The sequence below is a fragment of the Bactrocera dorsalis genome, chromosome 6 (assembly GCF_023373825.1).
Source record: "Bactrocera dorsalis isolate Fly_Bdor chromosome 6, ASM2337382v1, whole genome shotgun sequence".
NCBI lineage: Eukaryota > Metazoa > Arthropoda > Insecta > Diptera > Tephritidae > Bactrocera > Bactrocera dorsalis.
Window position 1 is genome coordinate 26,326,557 of NC_064308.1, and position 25,737 is coordinate 26,352,293.

The 25,737-nt window shown below is 39.9% G+C and overlaps 2 protein-coding genes across 2 annotated transcripts in view; both read right to left on the reverse strand.

Moving 5' to 3' along the window:
- Positions 1-208: 208 nt before the first annotated feature.
- LOC105224248 (synaptotagmin-7) overlaps positions 209-25,737 on the reverse strand; it is a 566,903-nt gene continuing 541,374 nt past the window's right edge. Inside the window, exon 2 of the mRNA XM_049460390.1 lies at positions 209-2,191. Within this exon, the coding sequence (XP_049316347.1) occupies positions 740-2,134 (1,395 nt within the window). The 5' untranslated portion in view covers positions 2,135-2,191 and the 3' untranslated portion in view covers positions 209-739. The remainder of the gene's footprint in view (positions 2,192-25,737) is intronic.
- LOC125779521 (uncharacterized) lies at positions 20,685-22,424 on the reverse strand. The gene is made up of 3 exons (XM_049460879.1): positions 22,133-22,424; positions 21,271-21,438; positions 20,685-20,864 (listed from the first exon to the last, which is right to left on the reverse strand). The coding sequence occupies exons 1-3, from the start codon at positions 22,362-22,364 to the stop codon at positions 20,737-20,739; spliced, it is 528 nt and encodes a 175-aa protein (XP_049316836.1). The 5' UTR covers positions 22,365-22,424; the 3' UTR covers positions 20,685-20,736.

Here is a 25,737-nt window from a genome sequence, read left to right on the forward strand (position 1 = left end):
TTCTGTTGTGACCGTTCGCATCGTGCTATTGCACTTATATTCTGGCACTGTCCAATTACTGCTCCTTTCTTCAGCCTTATAGGCGTGTTGAATTTATTCACTACTCTGACTGCAATGGTGGCGTCTTCTCTAATTTTCACAAGCGTTCTTCCTACCAATATGGGTGTATCTATTTTTGTTGGTTCCACAATCCACAGTTCTTCAGTCCCACCTCCTCCATTCACTTTAGCCCATACAATCGCCTCAGATTTTGGTGGAATACTCTGATTATCATCAACAATCACCCTCTTACTTTCAACGTTGGTCACATATCCGGTGTTTATAGGCATCTCCATGTTCTGGCAAAACAGCATTTGCTTGTTTAAATCCAAAGTAACCCCGTGATCAATCATGAAATCTACTCCCATTATAATTTCATCCGTGATTTCTGCTACGATGAAGGTGTGATTAACTTCCAGGGTACCAATCATTACTTCGCAAAACACTTTTCCCGCGACAGCTGCTTCCTCTCCGGTGGCCGTTCGAAGCTTGCAACCGACTAATGGTTCAACCGTTCCTCTTACCACATCCGGTCGGATAATTGAATGTGTGGCACCAGTATCCAAAGTAAGCGTTGACAGTTGTCCATTTACGATGCAGTTGATAGTAAGATTGTTGTCATGGCGACCTATTTGTGATATCGAGATGGCGGGGCAAATAGTTGTGGGAACCAGCTCACGCCCCTTTGAACTGTTCCGTTTTAGTTTAACGACTTGTGAGATGTGGATGCTCCGTCCTCGTTATCTGTTGGTTGTTTCCGTTTTGATGGGTTTACTTTTATATTGCAATTTCGGGCAAAGTGACCCGCTTTTCCACAGTTGAAACATCTTCCTGTTGTATTTACTCGCGGTGCACCAATTGTCTTCAGAGTCTTCAATATTTCTTCCATCAGCGCCGGTTGTTCCATTTCAACTCTTTGTACTTTGTGTGCTGGTTTACTTAGTAGGGAAGCTGTTTCCTGTGTGAGGGCGTGCGAAACCGTTTCAGCAAACGTTCTTTTTGGCAATGCATATGTGGCGCGTTTGGTGTCCACATCACGAATTCCATTTATGAAACATTGAATTTTTACCCTCTCAATGTATTCCACAGGTGCATCTGCATTTGCCAAATGAGCCAGTCGTTCGATTTCAGTTGCGAACTCTTGTAATGACTCGTTCATCTTCTGACCCCTATTTTGCAGTTCGATCTGGTATATTTGTTTCCGGTGCTCACTACCATATCGTCTTTCTATCGCACTCATCAATGCCTCATAGTTGTCCCGTTCACAGTCTGGAATAGTCTGAAGGATTTCTGCCGCAGGTCCTTTCAATGATACAAACAAGGACGCCACCTTGTCCGCTGCATTCCAATTATTGGCCATTGCTGTCTTTTCAAACTGAAGTTTGAAAATTTGAAATGGAATACTTCCATCGAATGTGGGTGCCTTCAATCTTTGATTATTTGTTGATGGTGCAGGGCCATGTAGTTGCAGTTCTCGCACACGATTATTCAGTTGAAGAAATTCTGATCTTAAATTTTCTTCGTCATTTTTTATTGTGCTTAATTCGTCTTCAAATTTTGAAAATTTCTCTTGCACTTGTGTATTATTTTCTGTAATCTGTTGTACCAAACGCTTTTCTAACTGCGTATTATTTTCAGTTATTTGTTGTGTAAGGCGAGACTCTAACTGTGATGTATTTGCAGCTATTTGCGTTATTTGCTGTGCCAGACGATTTTCTGCCTGCACTGCATTTTCTGCATTTTCGCCCAGACGATTTCCTGTTTGCACTGCATTTTCTGCATTTTCAGCTATTTGCGTCATTTGCTGTGCCAGACGATTTTCTGTTTGCACTGCATTTTCTGCCATTTGCTTAATAGCCACTAACAACGTGTTCATGTCTACACTTGATGATGTTCGTTGTTCTTCTACTTTCTCTTCTACCTTTGTAGAAGTTTCTGGCCCAACAAATTCGAACTCGTCCACATTAATTCCATCCGCTTCCATTGCTTCACGTAATCGTGCCTGCAGATCCGCCTTTTGCCCGCTTATCGGCAAATTACGCTCCTCCAGTTCCTTTTTTAATTGCTGAATTCTCAATTCTCCGAATTTAACCATCTTGAATTTGGATTATTTCACAGTCCCACTTCTGACACCAATTGTTACGAATTTACTCTTGCTAGTTTACTTTGTTAGGTTCGTATCTCTGGATTGACAAATAAAATCAACACTGTTTAATTTAATTCAACAACTCTTTATTTCACAACTCGTCTACACTATAGCAGTTTACTCTTAGCACTGATTGATTACGTTGGCGTTGCCACGGCTTATATAGCCACGCACTTCTCGCTGATGCCGACGTGTCCTTCTAGAATATTGCGTCTGGAAATTACCAGAACATAATGCTATACGGCGCCAGACGCAAGCAGACAAGCAGACAGCCGCGGCGCCAGACTCTGCAATTGTTCAAGCAGACGGCTGTGGCGCCAGATGTCTATTGTTTCGACAAGCAGACAGTGCGGCGCCAGACGTCTATTGTTTCGACAAATGCTATTCCATATACCTACAACTATTGTTCATAATAAGGGATGCATACAGCAATACAAATACAACTTAATACTACTTTTTGTAACAATATACTTGCCGAAATTTATTAGAGGCAAATATAGGAACATACATACGAGTATACACATACCAGGAATAAAGGGATGTCCAACTTATTCCAGTGTGGGAGCGCTTCAAAATTAGCGTTTTTTATAATATTTTCCATTATGGCCAGATTGAACAAAACAATAATTTTTGGGCATTTAAATTAAAACACACAACATTTAGTACGAATAGAAATTACTACATATACATATAGTGGTTATTTATTATATGGAGAAACTATTTAAATCTTTTTAAAGTATATTAAAACAGCTGACTTTTGACCCTTCAATACCCAATAAAAGGATTTAAGCTTGTTAGCTCTCAATCATTAATTGTTTTTAATAATTTTCCTTTGAAAATAATACTATGATGCTTCAAATTACAAAAAGTTTCATCAAATACCTTTAAATTTCACAAATTTATTTAATTTTCATTGTTTTACATTTTTAATAAGTGGTCTTGAACGATGCAATAAATCCCTCCGTTTACATATTTTTATGGTAAGATTTCAATCTGACCATCGCTCGTTTCCAATTGATAAACGTCAAAACCTTCTGAACTCGATTAGCTGTCAAAGTTCAGTAGGTTTTGACGTTTAGCAATTGTTCTCTCACTTCCAGTGAGAGAGTAGTTGGACATCTCTTTATCTCTGCACATACCGTCACACATGTGTGTTGAGTGCAGAAGTTAAATACCTGCAAATATCATTTCTCTTTTTACAATTTAACCAACTTTCTTGCGTCATTTACTAGTACCGCGATTACAACAATAAATTCTATTTAAAAAAATTGCATGCCTACACAGTATATACCACATATACATTAGGGTGTGCCATTCTGAGGCAACCTTTTTTTTTCAACTGAGAAACAGGCTCAAAACTTTCGAAAATGTGTAAAAAAAGTCATTCAAAAGATGAGCTCTTAATATTAATATTAAGAGGTGCCTATTTCAAATTTTCTGTTTTCCATATAAATTAGATGGAAAAAAATCATTTTTTTTGTGTTATTTTGTTATTTTGCGGAGGTTTTATATGTGCTCCGATAGCTGCCAGTAGGGATGGTAAACTCGATTCCGATTATACTCGAAAATTGAGTTTTCTCGTAAAATAATCGATTTTTAAAAATCGATTTTCAGTAGTCGAAGTGGATTAAGAATCGGTTCTTGACATTCGAAAGTTTTGAGCCTGTGTTTTAGTTGAAAAAAAAAGGTTGCCTCAGAATGGCACACTCTAATATACATACATACATAGGGACAATTAAATTACGGGAAAGTAATACAATTTTGGAAAAAAATAAAATAAACGGAGTGTTACAGAATTTGATAACACGAATTAACAACAAAACGGAAAAAAATATTATTATAACAAATATATAAAAAAATATTATACCATATATATGCATATATAAATAGTATATATTCTTATATTCAAAGTCCTAGTTACAGCCGGTTCAAGCAATACCCCTTGTATTTGCACAACAAAACAAGCAGGTTTGCACCGTATTAAAGTAATTTAAGCATACTTATATGCATACGAAGCACATATCGTGCACACTTATCTACAAAAGACCCCTTTCGTTACATACGTACGAGGGCATACCTATAAATCCGGAAGCTAAAAAATACTCGCAGTACATAAAAAATATTGTTATAATAATATTATTATTATAATAATATTTAATAAATATAATAATGAAAACTATAAACGCGGATTTCATTAATTTTATCGAAAAAAAACTCTTATTTACCTAAAAGAGTTTTCGGTTGATAAAGTTGTCAGTATACACTGAAAGAAAATATATACAAATATTTTACAAATCTACATTTTCTAAATGAATATAGATTCAAAAGAATCTAATACATCTCAATTCTTGAAAATTCCCAAAATGATTTCTGACGATAAAAGTCCATGTACACCTGCAGAAGCTACACGCTCTAAGCAAGGTGCTACAAAACAAAAGAGGGGGAAAGACATGTCATACTCCAAATTCATTTCTGAGAGTGACTGTCTAATAAAATACTGCACTCGATTTGCTTCTTCGCTGATTCAAGACATTTCTGAATCGGCGCTAGAAATAAAAAGTCAAACGATTGAAAATTTTTGGACTCGTCTCCAAGCTGCATATGACGCAATTGTAGATACTGACGATTCAGATCTACCAGAAAACTTTAAATCTTCTGCATACGCCAAATTTGAAAACTGCTTAGACCAGTATGAAGACACAAAAATTATGATCGCAGATCAACTAAAACTTATAAAGTCAATTGCACCTACTCCCCACAATAGAGTAGTACAGTAGAGTAGAGTTAGAGTTACCACAATTGCAAGCCCAAGAGGCAACAGGCATTTATCTCAAAGTGCTTTAAATCTTCTGCATACGCCAAATTTGAAAACTGTTTAGACCAGTATGAAGACACAAAAATTATGATCGCAGATCAACTAAAACTTATAAAGTCAATTGTACCTACTCCCCACAGTAGAGTAGAGTTACCACAATTGCAAGCCCAAGAGGCAACAGGCATTTATCTCAAAGTGCCAGCTTGCGATACAGAAATATTCCGTGGAGGTTATGAACAATGGCCGTCCTTCCGGGACATGTTTACTGCCGTGTACATAAACCATCCAAAACTATCGCAAGCGCAAAAATTGTATCATCTCCGATACAAAACAAAAGGTCAAGCAGGCGTAATAGTAAAACAGTTCGCATTAAGTGATGACAATTTCAAAATGAAAAGAAGAAAGAATATTGGTCGACAAGCAAGTAACCATACTCATGAACTTGCCGAAAATTCAAAAAGAAACAAGTGAAGAATTCATAAAATTAGAATCCACTGTTTCAAATTGTTTGTCGGTTCTAACGACACAAAATGTTCCCACAGACAGCTTGGATCCTATTCTGATAAACATATGCACCGCAGCATTACCAGAAAAATCATTACTTCTATAGGAGCAATCGCTCTCATCAAGAAGAGACTGCCCAACGTGGTAGCAAATGAAAGATTTCTTAACTGCCCAATATGAAATTGCGGAAAGGGTAGATAAAAAAAACAGTCCGAACTAAAAACGTCCAACCCGACCTAAACAGAAGCTTCAATAGACCCTAAGTCAATAACAACAACAATTTAAATAGAAGCTTTTTCAAAGCACAATCGTTCACATTTGAACCGAACAAATATACGTCATGCGAACTATGTACAGGAGGACATAAACTCAAAACTTGCGAGAAGTTTAAAAAATTAAATATAAACGATAGGAACAACTTTGTCAGGTCAAAAAGACTCTGCACAAACTGCTCGTCCCACTCACACAATCTTAATACTTGCGAAAGCAAATTTAATAGCGTATATTGCCACAAAAGGCATCATTCCATGTTACATCTCAATAACTTTCCCAACACATCTCAAAGTAGCGCGTTTTCAAAAAAAGCCACGGGTTTAGTTGCAACCGCAACTCCCGAAACAGAAACTCAACAAAATTGCCAAGAGATACCATGCTGCTCAAAGGCATTAAAAACTCAAACGTTACACAGCGAAAATCATAGTAGAGTACTACTACCTACAGCAGTTGTCTCCATCGAACATCGAGGGGAACTGTTCAAACTAAGAGCCCTAATAGACCAAGGATCACAACGATCATTCATAGCGTCTAGGGCACAAAATAGGCAAAAACTGCCAACAAAACATGCCAACTTTTAAATTACGGGAATGGGCGGACGAGTAGTACAAAACCCAAATAAAATCTGCCCCATTACCCTAATTTCCCCCCAAGCGGATAAGCGCATTCAAACAAATGCTATTGCCTTACCGCAACTAACAAACATGTTTCCAAGCTATCAAATAAATAGCAAGCATTGGGATAAGATTTCACATCTGATTCTAGCAGATCCCAACTGCAAAACGCCCGCTCAAATAGACCTTCTATTAGGCAGCGATCTTATATCGCAAATAATACTGGAAGGTGTTGAAAAAATTTCGAAAACACTACTGGCGCAAAATACCATTTTCGGATGGGTCCTAAGTGGACTAGTTGCGGAACCTGTCACAGCAACGACAACTCAAGTTGAGGAAATCTCAAACGAGTACCTCAATTCCCAATTGAGAAAATTTTGGGAGTTAGAGGAACTCCCCCCCATTTCAATTACAACGCCAGAAGATCAGTATTGTGAAGACTTTTACAAAGCCACAACTTCTTCTTCTTTACTAGCGTAGACACCGCTTACGCGATTATAGCCGAGTCAACAACAGCGCGCCAGTCGTTTCTTCTCTTCGCTACGTGGCGCCAATTGGATATTCCAAGCGAAGTCAGGTCCTTCTCAACTTGGTCCTTCCAACGGAGTGGAGGTCTTCCTCTTCCTCTGCTTCCCGCGGCGGGTACTGCGTCGAATACTTTCAGAGCCGGAGTGTTTTCATCCATCCGGACAACATGACCTAGCCAGCGTAGCCGCTGTCTTTTAATTCGCTGAACTATGTCAATGTCGTCGTAAATCTCGCACAGCTCATCGTTCCATCGAATGCGATATTCGCCGTGGCCAATGCGCAAAGGACCATACATCTTTCGCAGAACTTTTCTCTCGAAAACTCGCAACGTCGACTCATCGGTTGTTGTCATCGCATGTATAGCAGGACGGGAATTATGAGCGAATTATAGAGTTTGGTTTTTGTTCGTCGAGAGAGGACTTTACTTTTCAATTGCCTACTCAGTCCGAAGTAGCACCTGTTGGCAAGAGTAATCCTGCTTTGGATTTCCAGGCTGACGTTGTTGGTGGTGTTTACGCTGGTTCCAAGATAGACGAAATTATCTACAACTTCAAAGTTATGACTGTCACCAGTGACGAGAGAGCCAAGTCGCGAGTGCGACGACTGTTTGTTTGATGACAGGAGATATTTCGTCTTGCCCTCGTTCACTGCCTGACCCATTTGCGTTGCTTCCTTGTTCAGCCTGGAGGAAGCCGAACTAACGGCGCGGGTGTTGAGACCGATGATATCAATATCATCGGCATACGCCAGCAGCTGTACACTCTTATAAAAGATTGTACCTGCTCGATTCAGTTCTGCAGCTCTAATAATTTTCTCCAGCAGCAAATTGAAAAAGTCGCACGATAGGGAGTCGCCTTGTCTGAAACCTCGCTTGGTATCGAACGGCTCGGAGAGGTCCTTCCCGATCCTGACGGAGCTTTTCGTGTTGCTCAACGTCAGCTTACACAGCCGTATTAGTTTTGCGGGGATACCAAATTCGCGGCATAAAGGCAGCTCTTTTTGTGTTGTCGAAAGCAGCTTTGAAATCGACGAATAGGTGGTGAGTGTCGATTCTCCTTTCACTGGTCTTTTCCAAGATTTGGCGCATGGTGAATATCTGGTCGGTTGTTGATTTACCAGGTCTGAAGCCACACTGATAAGGTCCAATCAGTTTGTTGACGGTGGGCTTTAATCTTTCACACAATACGCTCGATAGAACCTTGTACGCGATCTTGAGGAGGCTTATCCCACTGTAGTTGGCGCAGATTGTGGGGTCTCCTTTTTTATGGATTGGGCACACTTAAATTCCAATCGTTGGGCATGCTTTCATCCGACCATATTTTGCAAAGTAGCTGATGCATGCTCCTTATCAGTTCTTCGCCGCCGTGTTTGAATAGCTCGACCGGCAATCCGTCGGCCCCTGCCGCTTTGTTGTTTTTCAGGCGGGCAACTGCTATTCGAACTTCTTCATGATCGGGTAATGGAACGTCTGCTCCATCGTCATCGATTGGGGAATCGGGTTCGCCTTCTCCTGGTGTTATGTGTTCACTGCCATTCAGCAGGCTGGAGAAGTGTTCCCTCCATAATCTAAGTATGCTCTGGGCATCGGTGGCTAGTAGGGTGGGTCGATTCCGGAATTTTTTCGATTCGGTATTTCTAATAGTGCGGAAAAGTTGCCTTAGTACTTCTTGATTCTAATGCAACTTTTTGTTTTGAGATCAGATTGCATCTTCAACCCGAACCTCGGCCTTGAAATTTCGGAAATTCGCCTAAAATCGTGAAATTGTCTACCTAGCACCTGAAATACGCATCTCATGGCAAAATGTATAAAACAAAAGTTATTTGTCACGTCATTTGCTACCGAAATGGTATATGTGATCATGGCCGTAGGACGAACCGTTCCCGAGATACGAGCGAAAAGGCGGCGCGCCACAGCGCAAGGTGAAAATCGGCTTGCGGCCACACTTCTTGACGTTGATTTCGCCGAGTGCTATCACTCACATTCATTCACCTACGCCAAAGGACACGTTCGGATAGGTCTCCACACAAATATTTTTTCATCGAGTTCCTTCACTCTTGTCGGTGATTTCGCCGAGTTCTATCACTTACATTCATTTCCCTGCGCCATACGATACGTTCGGACTGGTCTCCACATAAATATTTTTTCATCGAGTTCCTTCACTCTTGTCGTTGATTTCGCCAGGTGCTATCACTTATATTCTCTCAACAAAACACAGAACTCAAAATGTCTGTATCTAAATTTAAATTTAGACAGAAATATCCTGTGTTTGGCATATATCCGTACAATCTCTCTGAGTCCCAGTTACCTACTTACCAGGATGTTCTTTTGTGTTATCAGTTTGAAAGATTTGGTATAGGCGACTCCGAGGCGACAACTATGAACCTAGGAGTAAAGAGGTTACAGAAATAGTTGCAAAAAAGGTTGAAAATACTTTCAAATAGTCATCTATTCCGATAGTTTCACACACCAGAGTTGTACAAATGCTCACCACATATCAAAAGAAATTTCTGACTCTTAAAAAAATGTTTTTAAGGAACCCAATAGGTTTGAGCTCTAAAAGAGACGACTTTGTCTCTTCTGCCGGAAAATTATTTGACATCGCTGCTTGTAAATGCATTTATTTTTCTTCTTGCACTTGTCCAAAGGAAAGGAAAGTTCCTATCAATGAACAACCATTTCTCTTGGACCAGAGAACCACAAGAATTGGTCGCATTGGAAGTGTTGATCTACCTGAAACAAAAAAGATTACAAAGAAAAATGAACGTAAAGAAAAGCTTTCAAAACGTCATTCAACATCAACACTTACCAGAAAAGTATCAGCTAGAACACGTGACCATTCAGATCAGCCAGACTCTCATACAGACGACAACAATGTAGGCGCGTCGCACATTGATTTTTCGAAAAACGATGGTGATGATGAATTTTCTCTTCCATCCTCTAAAACCAAACAAAACACACTAGTATTAGAACACACTGCTTTAGCTGCCCAAAGATTTGGAGTAAGTGATAGAGCAGCGGCCTTGATTGTTTCATCTTCTTTTCTGGATGCCAAAAAAGCAGGTTTGATAACAGAGGATCAGGCTAGCTTTGTCACTGACAAATGCAAGATTAGTCGGGCAAAAAAAAGTGTTGGTGTTAAGCTCCAGAACACCGAAAGTATTGACTCCGTATATGGGCTGTATTTTGACGGCCGCAAAGACAATACACTTACACAAGTCAGCGAAGGTGAAAAGTACTACCGCGACACTGTCAAAGAAGAACATATTTCTCTTATAGCGGAACCTGGTTGTCATTACTTTGGCCACGTCACTTCTCCTTCCGGGTCAGCTGAGGATGAGACGCAAGCTATATGGCAACATTTACAAGACAATTCAGTTGATGTGGAACATCTAGAAGTTGTCGGTGCTGATGGCACCAACACGAACACAGGTTCATTCGGAAACTAGAAGAAAGAATAGGTAGGCCAATACAGTGGGTTGTCTGTCTTCTACATTTCAACGAACTTCCATTCCGTGCTCTTTTCGAATACATAGATGGTGTCTCAAAGAGTCCAAATACATTCTCTGGCGACATAGGTAAATAATAGGCTCCCTTATTGTGAGAAGTTGCCTGTTGTCAAATTTGAAAGTTTTCCATCCTGCCAATTACCTTCTGAGGTTATTAATCCGACCCAACTTAGCACAGACCAAGCTTATCTCTATAAAATATCAGAAGCTGTTATTTCCGGTCAATGTTCCTCAGATTTAGCGTCGATGCATCCAGGTAACATGTGCAAATCTCGCTGGCTCACCTGTGCAAATAGAATTCTGAGATTATACATTTCTACTGACAAACCAACAAAGGAAATAAAGATTTTGGTCAAGTACATACTTACAGTTTACTCACCTTTGTGGTTCTCAATAAGATTCAACAGTTCAATCAAAGATGGCTCGCGCCATCTCTATGCTGCAATTCAAAGGTCGAGATACTTACCCGCTAAACTGCGCAAGGTTGTAGATTCATCCATTCAACAGAATGCTTTCTTTGCTCTTCCAGAAAACATTCTCCTTAGTATGATGACTGACGAACGGATAGAAGTCAGAAAGTTGGCCCTTGACCGTCTTCTGGCAGCCAGAGAAGCAGAGTCTGACACCATAAATGGAAGAGTTAGATGTAATAAAGTGCCAAAGCTGAATTTCAAAGCTAATACTTATTACGATATGATTAACTGGAAGACTATTACCTTGACTGTTCCACCAGTTCTTTGTTCAGTTTCTAACGAAGAACTCATAAAAGGGCTGTCGGGAGACATTGCAGAGGTATGGAAATTTAGTGAATTCCCCTCTCACACCGTGGCAGTCGAGAGAATAGTCAAACTGGTGACAGAGGCATCTTCTAAAGTTAATGGCCCCCAATCTCGTAATCTTTTTATACGCTCTACACTGAAATCTAGGCAACAAGTGCCAAAGTTTAGTACAAAATCTGATTTTATCAATAAATTTGACACAGATTCAGACTAAAACAAGCCTCACATATGGTTGGTTGGTTGGGTTGGGCTTGGGTGGAACCCGAAGAGCAGTTACCTCCACGCGGTGGGTTCTGGGTGACCAATACAGGTTAGCTGAGAGCTGCAACAATTTTGACCTTGCGCTGTGGCGCGCCGCCTTTTCGCTCGTATCTCGGGAATGGTTCGTCCTACGGCCATGATCACTTATACCATTTCGGTAGCAAATGACGTGACAAATAACTTTTGTTTTATACATTTTGCCATGAGATGCGTATTTCAGGTGCTAGGTAGACAATTTCACGATTTTAGGCGAATTTCCGAAATTTCAAGGCCGAGGTTCGGGTTGAAGATGCAATCCGATCTCAAAACAAAGAGTTTTTTTCCGCACTATTAGAAATACCGAATCGAAAAAATTCCGGAATCGACCCACCCTAGTGGCTAGATCACCTTTGGGGGTTCTAGAAGAGTAGGCTCCGGTCTTGAAACCTTCTGTAAGCCGCCGCATTTTTTCGTAGAATTTTCGAGCATTACCCCTGTCGGCCAGCTTATCAAGCTGTTCGTACTCACGTATTTCGGCCTCTTTCTTTTTCTGTCTGCAAATGCGTGTCGCTTCCCTCTTCAACTCTCGGTATCTATCCCATCCCGCACGTGTTGTGGTCGATCGTAACGTTGTGAGGTAGGCAGCCTGTTTTCTCTCCGCTGCGACACGGCACTCCTCGTCGCACCAGCTGTTCTTTTGCACTTTCCGAAATCCAATGGTTTCGGTAGCAGCTGTACGTAAGGAGTTTGAAATGCCGTCCCACAGTTCCCTTATACCGAGTTGTTGACGAGTGCTCTCAGAGAGCAGGAGTGCAAGCCGAGTAGAAAATCTTTCGGTTGTCTGTTGTGATTACAGCTTCTCGACGTCGAACCTTCCTTGTGTTTGTTGGCGTGCGTTTTTTGACAGAGGCGGGTGCGAATTTTGGCTGCAACAATATAGTGGTCCGAGTCGATACCTGCTTCGCCCACCTTGGCGTTGAAGTCGCCAAGCACGATTTTGACATCGTGGCGGGGCATCTCTCATAAGTGCGCTCCAAGCACTCATAAAAACCATCTTTGGTCACATCGTCCTTCTCTTCCGTCGGGGCGTGGGCGCAAATCAGCGATATGTTGAAGAACCTCGCTTTGATGCGGATTGTGGCTAGACGTTCATTCTCCGGAGTGAATGATAGTACTCGGCGACGGAGTCTCTCTCCCACCACGAATCCAACACCACACTTGCGCTCCTTTATATGGCCACTGTAGTAAATGTCACAAGGACCTACTCGTTTCTGTCCTTGTCCCGTCCATCGCATTTCTTGGACGGCGGTGATGTCAGCCTTTATCGTTACGAGGACATCTACCAGCTGGGCAGCGGCACCTTCCCAATTAAGGGACCAGACATTCCAGGTGCATGCCCTCAAATCATAGTCCTTATTTCGTTTGCCATGGTCGTCATCGAAAGGGGGTCTCTCATCCGAGGCCGTTGGTGGTTTTTCATTGGGGGTGTTTTTTATGTGGCGGGTCCCAAACCCAGCGCACAACCCTATGCAGGGAATGTTTCGCCTTCTCACTTTAGCTCGCCTTCAAACGGTTGTTCTTAGGCTACCCAGAAGATACTTGGTCGAAGACCGGAAGTCGTGAGCTGCTTGAGTCATATGTAAAAGAATCGTTTCTGGCCACTCCCAAGTGAATGGCGATCAGAGAACTTTCCTCACTTGCGTGAACTTCTACACATGACTTCATCCTCCTCGATGCCTCGAGTCACAACTACTCGATCAGATATTGGTCGGTATGTCGTACGACTACCACTAAAACAAAAATTTCCAGATACACTCGCCTTAGGTCACTCTCGCACCTCTGCAATACAGCAGTTTTTAAGTATGGAAAAAAAACCTACTTAAAAAAGGTGAGCTCAAACAAGATTATGATGGGGTCTTAGAAGAATACCTCCGTTTAGACCACATGGAGGAAGTCAGCCCATGTGAAATTATAGGAGGCAAATATTACTCTTTCTACTTGCCACATCATGCAGTAGTAAAGCCTGACAAAAAACAACAAAAGTCAGAGTTGTCTTCAATGCCTCCAGAACCACTAGCTCGGGGAATTCCCTAAATGACATTCCATTTACGGGACCCACACTCCAACCAGATCTAATGCTCCTCATATTGAACTGGCGTATATACAAATACGTATTCAAGGGGATGTCGAAAAAATGTATCGACAAATACTCGTACATAAAGATGATCAAGATTATCAACGGATTATTTTCCGTAAATCTGCTAATAGTCCACTACGCGACTTTAAATTGAAAACAGTTACCTTTGGCGTAAACTGTGCCCCATATCTAGCCATTCGTACACTACACGAACTGGCAGAAGTCATAAAGCCAGAATTTCCACTGGCAACACAAGTGCTAAAAACACAGACGTATGTCGACGATATCCTGTCTGGAAGCCACAGTCTTCCACTAGCATACGATACCTTATCACACGTATTAAATGCCCTCAATATCGCAGGGTTTCCTTTAAAAAAGATTGCAGCCAATCACCCGAATATTTTAAAAAATATTCCTAAAGACTATTTGTTGGATACTAATTTCCTAATATTTGAAAAGGAAAGTACAACAAAAACACTGGGCATACAAAGGAATGGGATATCTGACCAGTTTTCATATACTGCAGAGTCAATATCCGCATTATCCGCCATCACAAAGAGACAAGTTCTATCTTCTGTGGCAAAACTTATCGACCCCGCAGGATGGCTTTCGCCAATTATGATACAAGCGAAAATCCTGATCCAAGAATTATGGCTAGACGGAACCGACTGGGACGAACAAGTGAAGCCTCTTCGCTTTGAAAAATGGTCCCAGGTTACTAATAACCTAAAAGACATTTCGCAGATACAAATTCCACGGTGGAAAAAGCTAGTCTCCATGGTGCAGACCGACTTAAACATGGCAAAATATAAATTATACCTCTGGTCCGAAATAGTTCTAGCCTGGTTAGAAAAGCCACCACACGCGTGGAAAACATATATTTCTAATCGAACGTCTCAAATACTTGATCTAGTAGGATCAGCCACTTGGACAAGAGGGTGCAAACCGCTTCATCTCGCCACCACCACCTTCTGGAGGAATGGCCCCCGATGGTTAACAGAATCTCCCGATTCTTGGCCACAATCGCCAATGCGCAACATAATTGCCCCAGAAAGTCGAAAAATCGCCACTTATCACACAACAATGGATGATGCTGACATCCTTGAACGATTTTCATCGTTCCCCCGAGCACTCGGAGTAGTCGCCTATATTCTCAAATTCGTAGAGCGACTCAAACTTAATACAAAGGGAGCAACTTGCCCCCAATGCGATACATTAACGCACCAAGGCTTACAAAAAGCGAAGGTCGCTCTTATCGCATCAACCCAAACGCGCTACTTCAGCCGCGACCTAGGCTTACTAAGAGAATCGAAGCAAATTGACAAAAAGAGCTCACTCCTAGTACTAAACCAATTTATAGACACGAAAGGTCTGCTTCGTGCAAACGGCCGGCTTGCTAATTCCAGCCTTACGTATAACGAACGTCATCCCATAATAATATCAGAGAAATCCTCATTTGCCACATTATTCATCAATTATATCCATATACTCATGTTACACGCCGAACATCGCCTCATGCAACATATGGTACGCCAAGAGTACTATGTTCCCCGTCTTAAGCCCCAAATCAAAAAGTGCATTTTTCCGTGCAAGGTCTGCACTATGCACAAGCAGAAAATGAGAACGCAGATTATGGCAGCACCGGAACGCTGCAACTTCGCTCTGCCTTTCACCACCACAGGTGTCGACTTTGCTGGGCCTTTTCAAATAAAGGCGTCCATGCTAAGGTCTCCCACCCCGATGAAAGGCTATGTGGCTGTCTTTGTCTATTTTACGACAAAAGCAGTACACCTTGAGCTATGTACCATTCTGACAAAGGAGGCTTTTCTCGCGGCATTTGCTCGCTTCGTCGGACGACGTGGCTTTCCATCAAAAATCATGAGCGATAACGATAAAACATTTATCGGAGCTCAAAGAGCCACAGAAAAACAATTTGTGGATTTTATGAAACAAGTCTCACCTGACATTATACAAAAATATTATTCCCCAAGCGCTCCACATATGGGTGGTTTATGGGAATCAGCCGTAAAAAGCTTCAAGTCACATTTCAAGAAGCTAGCTGGCACTTATTAATTTAATTATGAAGTACATTGTTAACCAGAGTTGAAGCCGTTCTCAACTCACGGCCTCTCGCTGCCCTCTCGCAAGATCCATCAGACGTTACAGCCCTCACACCAGGGCATTTTCTTAAAGGAGCGCCCATTCTGGCCACACCTGAGCCAGGCGTGGAGTCGCTTTCCTTATTAAACAGATGAGAAAGAATTAAAATTCTCCATCATGATTTCAGTCTTCGATGGAAAGAAGATTATTTAAAGGACCTCCACAGAAGGTACCGGTGGAAAACACCAGAAAACGCGCCTAAGCTTGGAGATTGTGTCTTAATTCATGACGATAGTCTCCCCCCCCACTGAATGGCGGCTTGGCCGCATAGAAATGCTTTACCACGGCTCCGACGGTCATATTCGCGTAATTGATCTCCGTACGCAAAACGGAACACTAACTCGGCCGCTCGTGAAACTATGCTTTTTGCCCACAGCCGATAAAACCGACACGTAAACCCTAAACAATAAACGATAAATCGATATAACCCGCAAAACGAACCACAAATACTATCTTAATGAAAACCGTAAAAGTAGTAATAGATGGGTGATCCACATGACTACCCACCAGTGCCACATAACGTAGCACCAACTATCATATCCGTATACCACAAACATATATTTTAAATATCTTTGACAGATCAAATGGATGTCGATATGCCGCCAGCACCAACGCCAGCCGTTCGGTCGACCATTCACGTGCCACGAACGGGGCCTACACCAGCCCCTCGAAATCCCACGGCCACAACGCAACCAACCGTTGCCCGAAGTGCAACACGCGCAAATCTGACACCGGTGCCAGCAGACCCACAGCGCCTCCGATGCCCGCTGTGCCGCAGCCCCCACAGGTTGCCGCACTGCGGCATTTTTAAGAGGATGCTGTCTCCGCTCCGCCAGCAGATTGTCCAGGCACATGGCCACTGCCTAAATTGTCTGGCACCTACCCACTCCACATCGGAGTGTACATCCGGATATACGTGCCAAATATGCATGCGGCAGCATCACACGCTCTTTCATCGAGACGGCAGACAATTACTTGTCCCCTCCAGTCGTGCTACGACCCGAAGACCGCAGGCGAACCGTGCCACCACCAGAATCCCGAACACGTATTCGGTGCCACCGACCTAATACCTCTACGCGGCGGCGTCAACCTAGGCCGCGATCTCGCCAATCCACTGCGCTCAGTAACGTGGTGGCCACATTGCAGCAATTGCAAAGGCTACTAGGCTAATAATTTGTCTAGGGGGGCTGGGATGTCTAAATGACTCTCGGCCTACCCTGTCATGAAACACAGCCACACCACATTTCAACACACAAAATCATCATAACAGCACACCTCACTCACCACTCACCTTCCACATCACTACACATCACACCAATACACTCAAACATGACACCACACTTCCAACTAGAACACAAAAAAGGGACGGACAACTCCAGCCGCCAACACTTCCTTTTGCTCCCGTACGAGTCACATAATATACATAAATATAAATAAAACAGAGTTACGAAATTTGCATTAACAAAAAAAAAAAATAATTGTAAATAAAAAGTGAAGTCCGAAATTTGAAACCCAGAAACCCTTTTTCTGTGCATTATTTCTTTTCCTACACCAATTGAGTTTGGAAATAAAGGTGAGTTGCACAGGTATTGAAATACTATAAAAGATGAAATTAGGAGAAAAAAATTCTCTCAGTGTACACTGATAACAATAAATAAGTGTTAAGTCCTTAAGATAAAAAGCTTGTATTTTTGTTGTATACGCAATGTACCAAATAACGAACGCGTATTTCGTTTTCCTTATTCCCGGTTCTTATTTAGCTGTGCTATTAGTTTGTTCTTGTTTTCTTTCTATTTTATTTATTGCTTCGTACTCGTTAGTTTATACTTGCGAATACGAGCGATAATGAGAAAAGAGAAAATTGTTAATGACCTATGTATATGAAAAAATGTTTTTTGTTAGCAATCCTGCTTGCTTGTGCTTTAACTAAAACAAGGGCTGGAAAGATGCCGATTTGGTTTTTGAATATGCATATGTACATGTGAGAACAATTAAAAATATCAATACGTATGTATGTGCTTTTTCTGTCTTTTATTTTATTTTTTTGATTTGACCGTATATTCTTTTTTTGTTTTGTTAATAAATTAAAATATTTGTAATTCCAATTACCGCTCCGGTGTGTTTTTTAAATTTTGAAATGAGTTCCCGAAAATTTAAAATAGTTTTAATTTAAATGTAGGAAATACCGTCATGGGCAAATTGTACGCCGTATGTATGTATATGATTTTACAGTACGGAAAAAGAAAATTGGTGAGATGCAGGTATGCACTCTAAGTACTCATGGGAATTTGTGTAATTTTGTAGAAATTGATATTTATTATTTATACATACATATGTATGTGTGTATGTTGTTTTCCAACTTTTGTTGTTACTTATATGTTCAAATATCATTGAACATGCATACTTATTAGCAAAGCCGAAATACAATTAAATATACATATCTATTTTCAAACATACATACATATGTATGTACATTAGGGTGTGCCCTTCTGAGGCGAACTATTTTTTTCAACTGAAAAACAAGCTCAAAACTTTCGAAAATGTGTAAAAAAAAGTCACTCAAAAGATGAGCTCTTAGTATTAATATTAAGAGGTGGCTATTTCAAATTTTCTGTTTTCCATATAAATTACATGGAAAAAAAATCATTTTTTTTGTGGTGGTTATTGTGCGGAGGTTTTAATGTGCACGCGACGGCGGCCAGTAGGGATGGTAAAATCGATTCCGGTTCTACTCGAGAATAGAGTTTTCTCGTAAAATAATCGATAATCGCCGGAAAATGTGGTCAAGGGTATACTTCAATTTTTTTTTTGTAATTTGTGTGTTTGGATACACAAGGGTAAGCGTAAATAGGGCCTTTTTTCTTAGATATGTATGTATATGCCAGTATATATATAATTATATATTATAGTACATACTGTTCATACCTATATTATACTTGGAGGTATATACATATATAGTGTACTCGTACCAACCTGTTTTTCGGTTTCCCGGAAATTAACCGTAAGTTGGAACAGTTTGGCAGCAACCGTTCTCTTAAAATGTTAACGGACTTGAATACAGTTTTTATGGATATGTACTGTAAACGTTAACCAACATACATATATATTTTTGAAATAAGAATTGGAGTCGATACAACTTTCTTTGTGCTTCAAGGGGTTAAGAGCTGTTACTACAATGAAGATGGGGGGATATGCCGATGCGTCTGATCCGTTTCCTCTCCGCTTTTTTCCGATCTGCTTCTTGTTGTGTTGTTGCCGATGTTGGTTTCCTATCCTTTTTTTATTTATTATTTATTATTCAAGTTTGTTCATTTTGTTTAAATTAATTTTTTGTAGTTTTCGCGCCCGATTATTGGACTATCATTAAACACCCCCGTTTTTATATTTGTGCAACTTTTATTTTTCGCGCCCGGTTTTTGGAGGGATTTTTTTTTCTTTTCACTTTCGACTTTTGCAACACAATCTTTAAACTGTATAATATTTTTATCACTTCATTTGTTAATATATGTTTATTTATATATGTTTTGGTAACTGCTCTGTTGGCCCGTTTTTAAAGCGGTTCATTATTGATACTTTATTGGAACTGCACTTTATGCTTAACATACATATGTCGGTGTGTATATTATGTTTTTCCTTTTATGGTCACCGCAATCTATTTCACTTGCTTGTTTGGATTTATTATACAGTTTTTTCTCAATAGTGCCTTTCTTTGAGGCTCGAAGAACATGAATATTGCACACGTGCACTTACCACTCACTTTGAACTTTCACCTTGTTCGGAGTAGAAACGCTCAGGGTTATATTGATTCTTTGCTTTGGGATTATTTCAGAAAGCTAACGAGTACACACAACAAATGCTTTAATCACTAAGTAAATGGTTTACAAGCTTTATTCTGACAAGCAAATGTTTTAATCACTAAGTAAGGATATATTTGTACATCGGATTTGAAAGGAAAATGGTTCACAAGCTTTATGCTGACACGCAAATGCATTGATCACGAAGGAGGCGTAGCAGGACGGCGATCGAAATTGACGATATACGGGGTCGATAGTTAATTCAAACTGAACTGCTGTGCAGGGGGGACGATCCCTTTTGTTGGCTGGTATCCCGCTCCGTGTAAGTGAGTGTGGGTGTGAAATGCTGTCACATGTGGGTTGTATTGATGTGGATTGTGGTGATGTCGAGGTGAGTGTAGCGTGTTAGCGATGTGTGTAGGTGTGGTTTGGGGTAGGCAGCTAATAGTCCTGACAGACGGCAGCGTTAAACCGGATTAACTGCATTTTTCGGGATTAATTCAGGAGTTACCACAGCTAACTCCGTTGCTGAATCCAAACATAAAACTCAAAATTTTAGAGAGTTTGTGTGATTTTCGTTGGCATCATTGTTAATAATTGACAGCTGTATTCTATTGTGAATAAAAAATAAGAACATTGACAGCCGTTTTAAGTTTAAATGTAAACAAAGTTATTTTGAAAAGCGACGATAAAGATAAAAAGTAAGTAATTTCAGTATTTTGCATTGCCTTGTAAACGAAAATTATTATCTTTGTTTTAATTTCAGAAAAAAGCGTTCAGGGTGGACTTTAAAGGATGAGTTGAAGCTGCTGGAAAAGTGGGAGGCACGTTACCACGACCTCCGGCGTGCAAAGCGAAATGCTCAAATATACAATGAGATTTCGCAGGAAATGGCTCAAAAATACACCGCCGAAGAAATCCACTGCAAAGTGAAAAACATGACAAAGAAATACAGGTGAGTTTTTTCAATAATCACATTTCTTCTTTTAACACATTAATTACTCTACTTTCAGAGAGGAGAAAACCAAAATTGGCCCTTCTGGTGGTAGTCCCTCGCCTTGGAGGCATTATAATGCTGTGAATCGCATAGTAGGGTGTACTGCCGTTAATTCGGCTTTGTACATAGAAACATATTCCGAGGTCAAAAAACGAATTTATTTTATTTATATAAAATGCATGTGATTTATAAAGTTAATTTTTTTAGAATTCAACATTAACCCAATTGTTGCCGCCGTCCGACCCATCATTATCACTTCCGTTGCCATCGCCATCATGTCCGCTGCCACCTTCGTTGCCGTCACCATCACCTTTATCTGCAACAAGAAAACGTAATTTTAGCGCCGAGTTGTTACAGGTTTTAAATAAACAAACTGACATATTGGAAAGGGTTGCGGATGAAACAAAGCACGTTTCAGAGGAAATAATTCAGACTGCTTGACAGCACAATAATTTGTCCGAAAGATTTTTAACCCTTATGGAGAAAATCGCAGAGAAACTTTAAGTTTAAAATAATTTTATCGTTCTTTTCTAGTTTGAAATGTTTTGTTATCCCAAAAAATTGAAATGAAATTAAATAATTTTATCGTTTTTTCTAGTCCTAAACCATTATTTAATGAAATGTTTTGTTATTTTCTAGTCTTAAAACCTTATGTAATGTAACAAAAAATTAATTTAAATAAAAAATGATCTCTTTAAAAAATAGATGTTTGTATTTACTCGTCTCTATACATCTATACTCACGAAAACTCAGAGCTATTGCATTTCTAATAGCCGATGCTGTTACATCATTTTCCCCAGCTCTTGTAGTGTGATGTGGTTGAATTTCTGTAATTATTTCTGCAGCATTTTGGATCCACGAGGAAGAAATTTCATCATTTTCAATTTTTAGAAAATTTTGCAAAATACAGCATGCATGTATAATAACGTTAACGTTTTTTGGAGCTACCGGTAAACCTCTTTAAATTTTTCTAAATCGGGCTTTTAGTTGACCGAAAGCATTCTCTATAACTCTGCGACATTTGAATAAACGATAGTTAAATGTTTGTTCTAACACTGGTTGATTTGGTGAGTACGGAAAAGGCTTCATCATGTAACGCGACAATCGAAAGGCTGAATCGCCAATAAGTAATACGGGGACGTTAACATCTCCAATCATTTTGATGCTCTGAGCAAAAATATCAGCGGTTTCATGAAATTTCTTTAATGAACTACCTTCAAAAATTTAAAAATCGTTATTTTTTCCAGTTGACCCAACATGTATATATATATGTATGTAAATTTTGATCTATAAAATAGTGAAAGGATTTATATAAATACTTCCAATAAGTATATGAAATTTACGTATAGTCGCAACTTGCCAGCAGAACAACAGAATATAAATACTTCCAATAAGTTTATGAAATTTACGTATAGTCGCAACTTGCCAGCAGAACAACAGAATACCACCTCTTATAATTGTAATAATCGATCGCATCTTCCTTTTTCGGCTGAACCTCAATGTGGCAGCCATCTATTGCTCCAAAACATTGCGGAAAACCAAGGTGTGCAAAACCTTGTACATTTCGCTCTACTTTTTCTGTGCTTGGGGCTTTGCAAAAATCCACAACTATTTCCCCAACTGTGCTGCGTCCTACGCCAAATAAACTTGCTACAGTTCTGTATTCCGCTGAAGAACCTAACGCATACAACGCAATAGCCACTCTTTTCTGAAGTGGAATGCAAAGTCGCATATTGTTGTTGGACTTTACGATTTCCTTAACCTTTTCACATACTTTGTGAAAAGCTTCTTTATTTACACGAAAGTTTTCTTTAAATCGGATGTCATCCATCTTTTTGATATCGTACTCCCAAAAAGTGCCATTGCGGTCCTTTTATTAATAACATATATAAGTGCGGGTGTATGAAATATTAATATTCAATATACAATATATTAAACTTACAAATTTCCAGGCGCTTCTTTCCCTTATTTCTGAAGACGCCACTTTGGTACTAGTTTCCAGTATCGTATTTGTCAATTCATTCATCAATTTAATTTCTTTTGAAGCAGTTTTAATAGTAATGTATTTATACTTTTGTTTAACAAATTGTGGTTTAGCACCATCTGTGCGGCTAACAATCGCAATGCTTGTCTTCTATCCATTTTTGTTTTATCAAATTGAAAATCTTGTTAATATGCCAATCAGCTGTTCGCTAACTCGCATCGCTGTGGTCTGTCACCTATAAATTTGGATCTGATTAAGTGTGCAGTTAATCAGGTTTAACGGCGTCGTCTATCAAGGCTATAAGGCTCATTTAGCCAATTTGTATATTGGAATGCATATTCAGGGTGGCTGATGAATTTTGCTACATTAAGAAACTCAAATAACTTTTTTTTCCGTGCATGGAATTCATTTTTCTTTTATTCATGTTAAAGCTCATTCAATTTTATTAAATATAGCTTAATTAGTTTTAAAAATAATGGAATTTAAATGCCCCCCCTGCTCGTTGATGCATGTGCGGCATCTTACCTAAAAGTTGTTCATTACTGCTTGTTTCTCGAATGGATTGCCTGAGTTCATTCAAATTTTTTGGTTTTGCTTTGTAGACTTCCTGTTTGCAATAACCCCACAAGAAAAAGTCAGGTGCAGTAAGGTCAGGCGGCCTGGGTGGCCAACGGAATGTGGAGTTTCTGGATATCAGCATATTGGGAAATTTTCGTCGCAATTCTGTCATAACAGGTTGGGCTATGTGAGCAGCTGCACCATCTTGCTGAAACCACACAGAGTTGAAAGAAATTCTCATTTGGCGTAATTCTGGATAGAAAAACTCTCTCAACATGCTCAAGTAACGGTATCCAGTAACCGTAACGGTGTGACCGTTTTATTCGAAGAAGTGGCGCCCGACAATGCAGCGTGATGAACCTGCTCACCACACTGTGACACGAAGTGGATGCAATTCCGTCTCATGGAGTATCTGTGGGTTGGAAGCACTCCATGTTCGACAATTTTGTTTGTTTATGTTGCCGTTTAAATCGAAATGGGCCTCGTCAGACATGAAAAGACAGTTCAACATGTTTCTATCCTCTTCCACCATTTGAAGTATCTTCTGGCAAAATTCCAAGCGAATCGGCAAGTCTGCAGCATTCAGTTTGTTGGCCATTTGAATTTTATATGGGAATAAGTCCAAATCTTTGTGCATAATTGACTAATGACTGATAAACTTCTTGTCGAAACACGTAGATTGTTTTGTATGGCAGCAGCTACAGCAGCGATTGTTTCATCCGTTCGAACTGAAGGGTTTCGATGGAAAGGTCTTCTGTTGACTGTCCCATGCACAGCAAAATTGTTTACAAGTCTCATTATGGTCCATCTGCTCGGAGGATTGCCGCCAAACGTGCGCCTATACTCTCTTTGAACCGAAACTACGGACTCCAGTGCGTGATAGCGGCGGACAATCCAAATTCTTGTTTCAGTGTCCCAGTTATCCATTTTTGTTAAATGTAAAAGTCAATCTGCCAAATAAAAAAAATTAACCAGATTCATTAAATAGGAAAAAAGTTATTTAATTTTTTTTTGGTAGCGGCTTTCTTCAGCCACCTTGTATTATATTTTTATACCCTGAACAGGATATATTAAGTTTGCCATGAAGTTTGTAAGACCCAGAAGGAAGAGTCGGATACGTTATAAAGTATATATAAGTTAAGTTTTTACTTTATTGAGTTTTGGAAAGAAACTGAAACATAGAATCTAAGAAATACCCTAAGCTAGCTGTGGTTCAACGGCAGCGACGTCGGCGTTCTTAATGGCAGGGTTTAGCGGATGTTGAATGGTCAGCAGAATTTACAATACATTGAAGTTGATTATTGTTGTTGATATTACTCTTTATTGATCAGCAATAATGTCGATCGATTCTGGGAGTTGCAGCGGATGTTTGTTTATGTTATTCAACTTTAACAACAACATTGTTGCAATGAATGTTGTTGGAATAAATATTTGTCGTATTAACTCTCCCTCCTCAAATTCCTACTTGTCCTCAAGTAGCTTTAAAAGTATGGTATGTTATAAAATTGTGGTTGTACAGATCTAGGAAAATTGTACGTTTCATTCATGATTTGTGTCGGAACTTTTCCAATTTGTAGGATTAGGTTTTCCTTTGGTTTTATACAAAATTTTTGTATTACAACTATTGCTATAATAATGATCGATAGAAAAATTATACCTATACGGTTTGAGGAGGAATGGAATCTGTAGTTATTTGGTCTACAGGCACCGACTACCATTCTTCGTGTATGCACGTAGTTATTTCTCTCTGTGACTTTCCTTTTTTGCTTGAGTTTAGCGTAGCTTTTGAGTTCGCCATTCTTATTTCAATGATTTTAATTTATTTTTCGTTTCGTATTAAATAATATTTCGATTCAGTGAGTGAAAAAGTGATACACAATGGCCCCTGGGCCCCCCTTTTTAGGGGATAACAGATTTGCCCCGTTTGCTGTTAGCCCCCAACCAAAAAGGAAAAAACCAACTAAAAACCAATTAAACGTTTTTCCCGAGTTGTCAAAAATACAAAAAGAAAACCCAAAATATTTGGTGATATGTTCACTTGAACCCAACAAACCCCTAACGAAATTCTCGTGTTTTGCAGTGCAAAAATCTCTACAAGTGATTTGCAAAGACATCGTGTCTATATCCGAATTACGTGACGGCAGCCTCTTGCTTCTAGTAAAAAACACCACGATCGCAAAAAAATTTCTTGATACCAAAAGATTAGCAGGCTTCTGTGATGTAGAAGTGAAATATCACACCAACCTAAACTCTACGAGAGGGACAATCTTTGCTCAATGCCTCAATGACATAGCCGAAGAAGAAATTATTGATAACTTAAGTGATCAAGGTGTGATCGCAGTTTTCAAATTTACTAAATTAATAAATAATAAACCCCAACCAACTGGTGTATGCCTGTCAACATTTGACCGCTACCACCTACCTAGCTCTGTTCAAGTCTCGTGGCATTCAGCCCGTGTTAGGTTGTACATACCCAATCCAATGAGATGCAAAAAATGTCAAAAGCTTGGAGATACAACCAAACGCTGCAATAATGCCTTCATTTGCGACACGTGTGGCCTCCCCCCGCACGACCCCGAACGTAATACTGCGTTAACTGCGCAAATGATCACCCCTCCTCGTCAAATTCATGCCCTAAATACACTCAATCAAAAGAAATATT

What these genes read in the sequence shown, in the direction of transcription:
- LOC125779521 (XM_049460879.1), bottom strand. Translation starts at nt 22,364, where the DNA reads ATGGATGACATCCGATTTAAAGAAAACTTTCGTGTAAATAAAGAAGCT. An exon ending in TGGGGAAATAGTTGTGGATT is followed by an intron (nt 21,439 to 22,132) that starts TTTGCAAAGCCC and finishes ATGCATGCTGTA; the next exon opens with TTTTGCAAAATTTTCTAAAA. An exon ending in AGCTCTGAGTTTTCGTGAGT is followed by an intron (nt 20,865 to 21,270) that starts ATAGATGTATAG and finishes CGCTAAAATTAC; the next exon opens with GTTTTCTTGTTGCAGATAAA.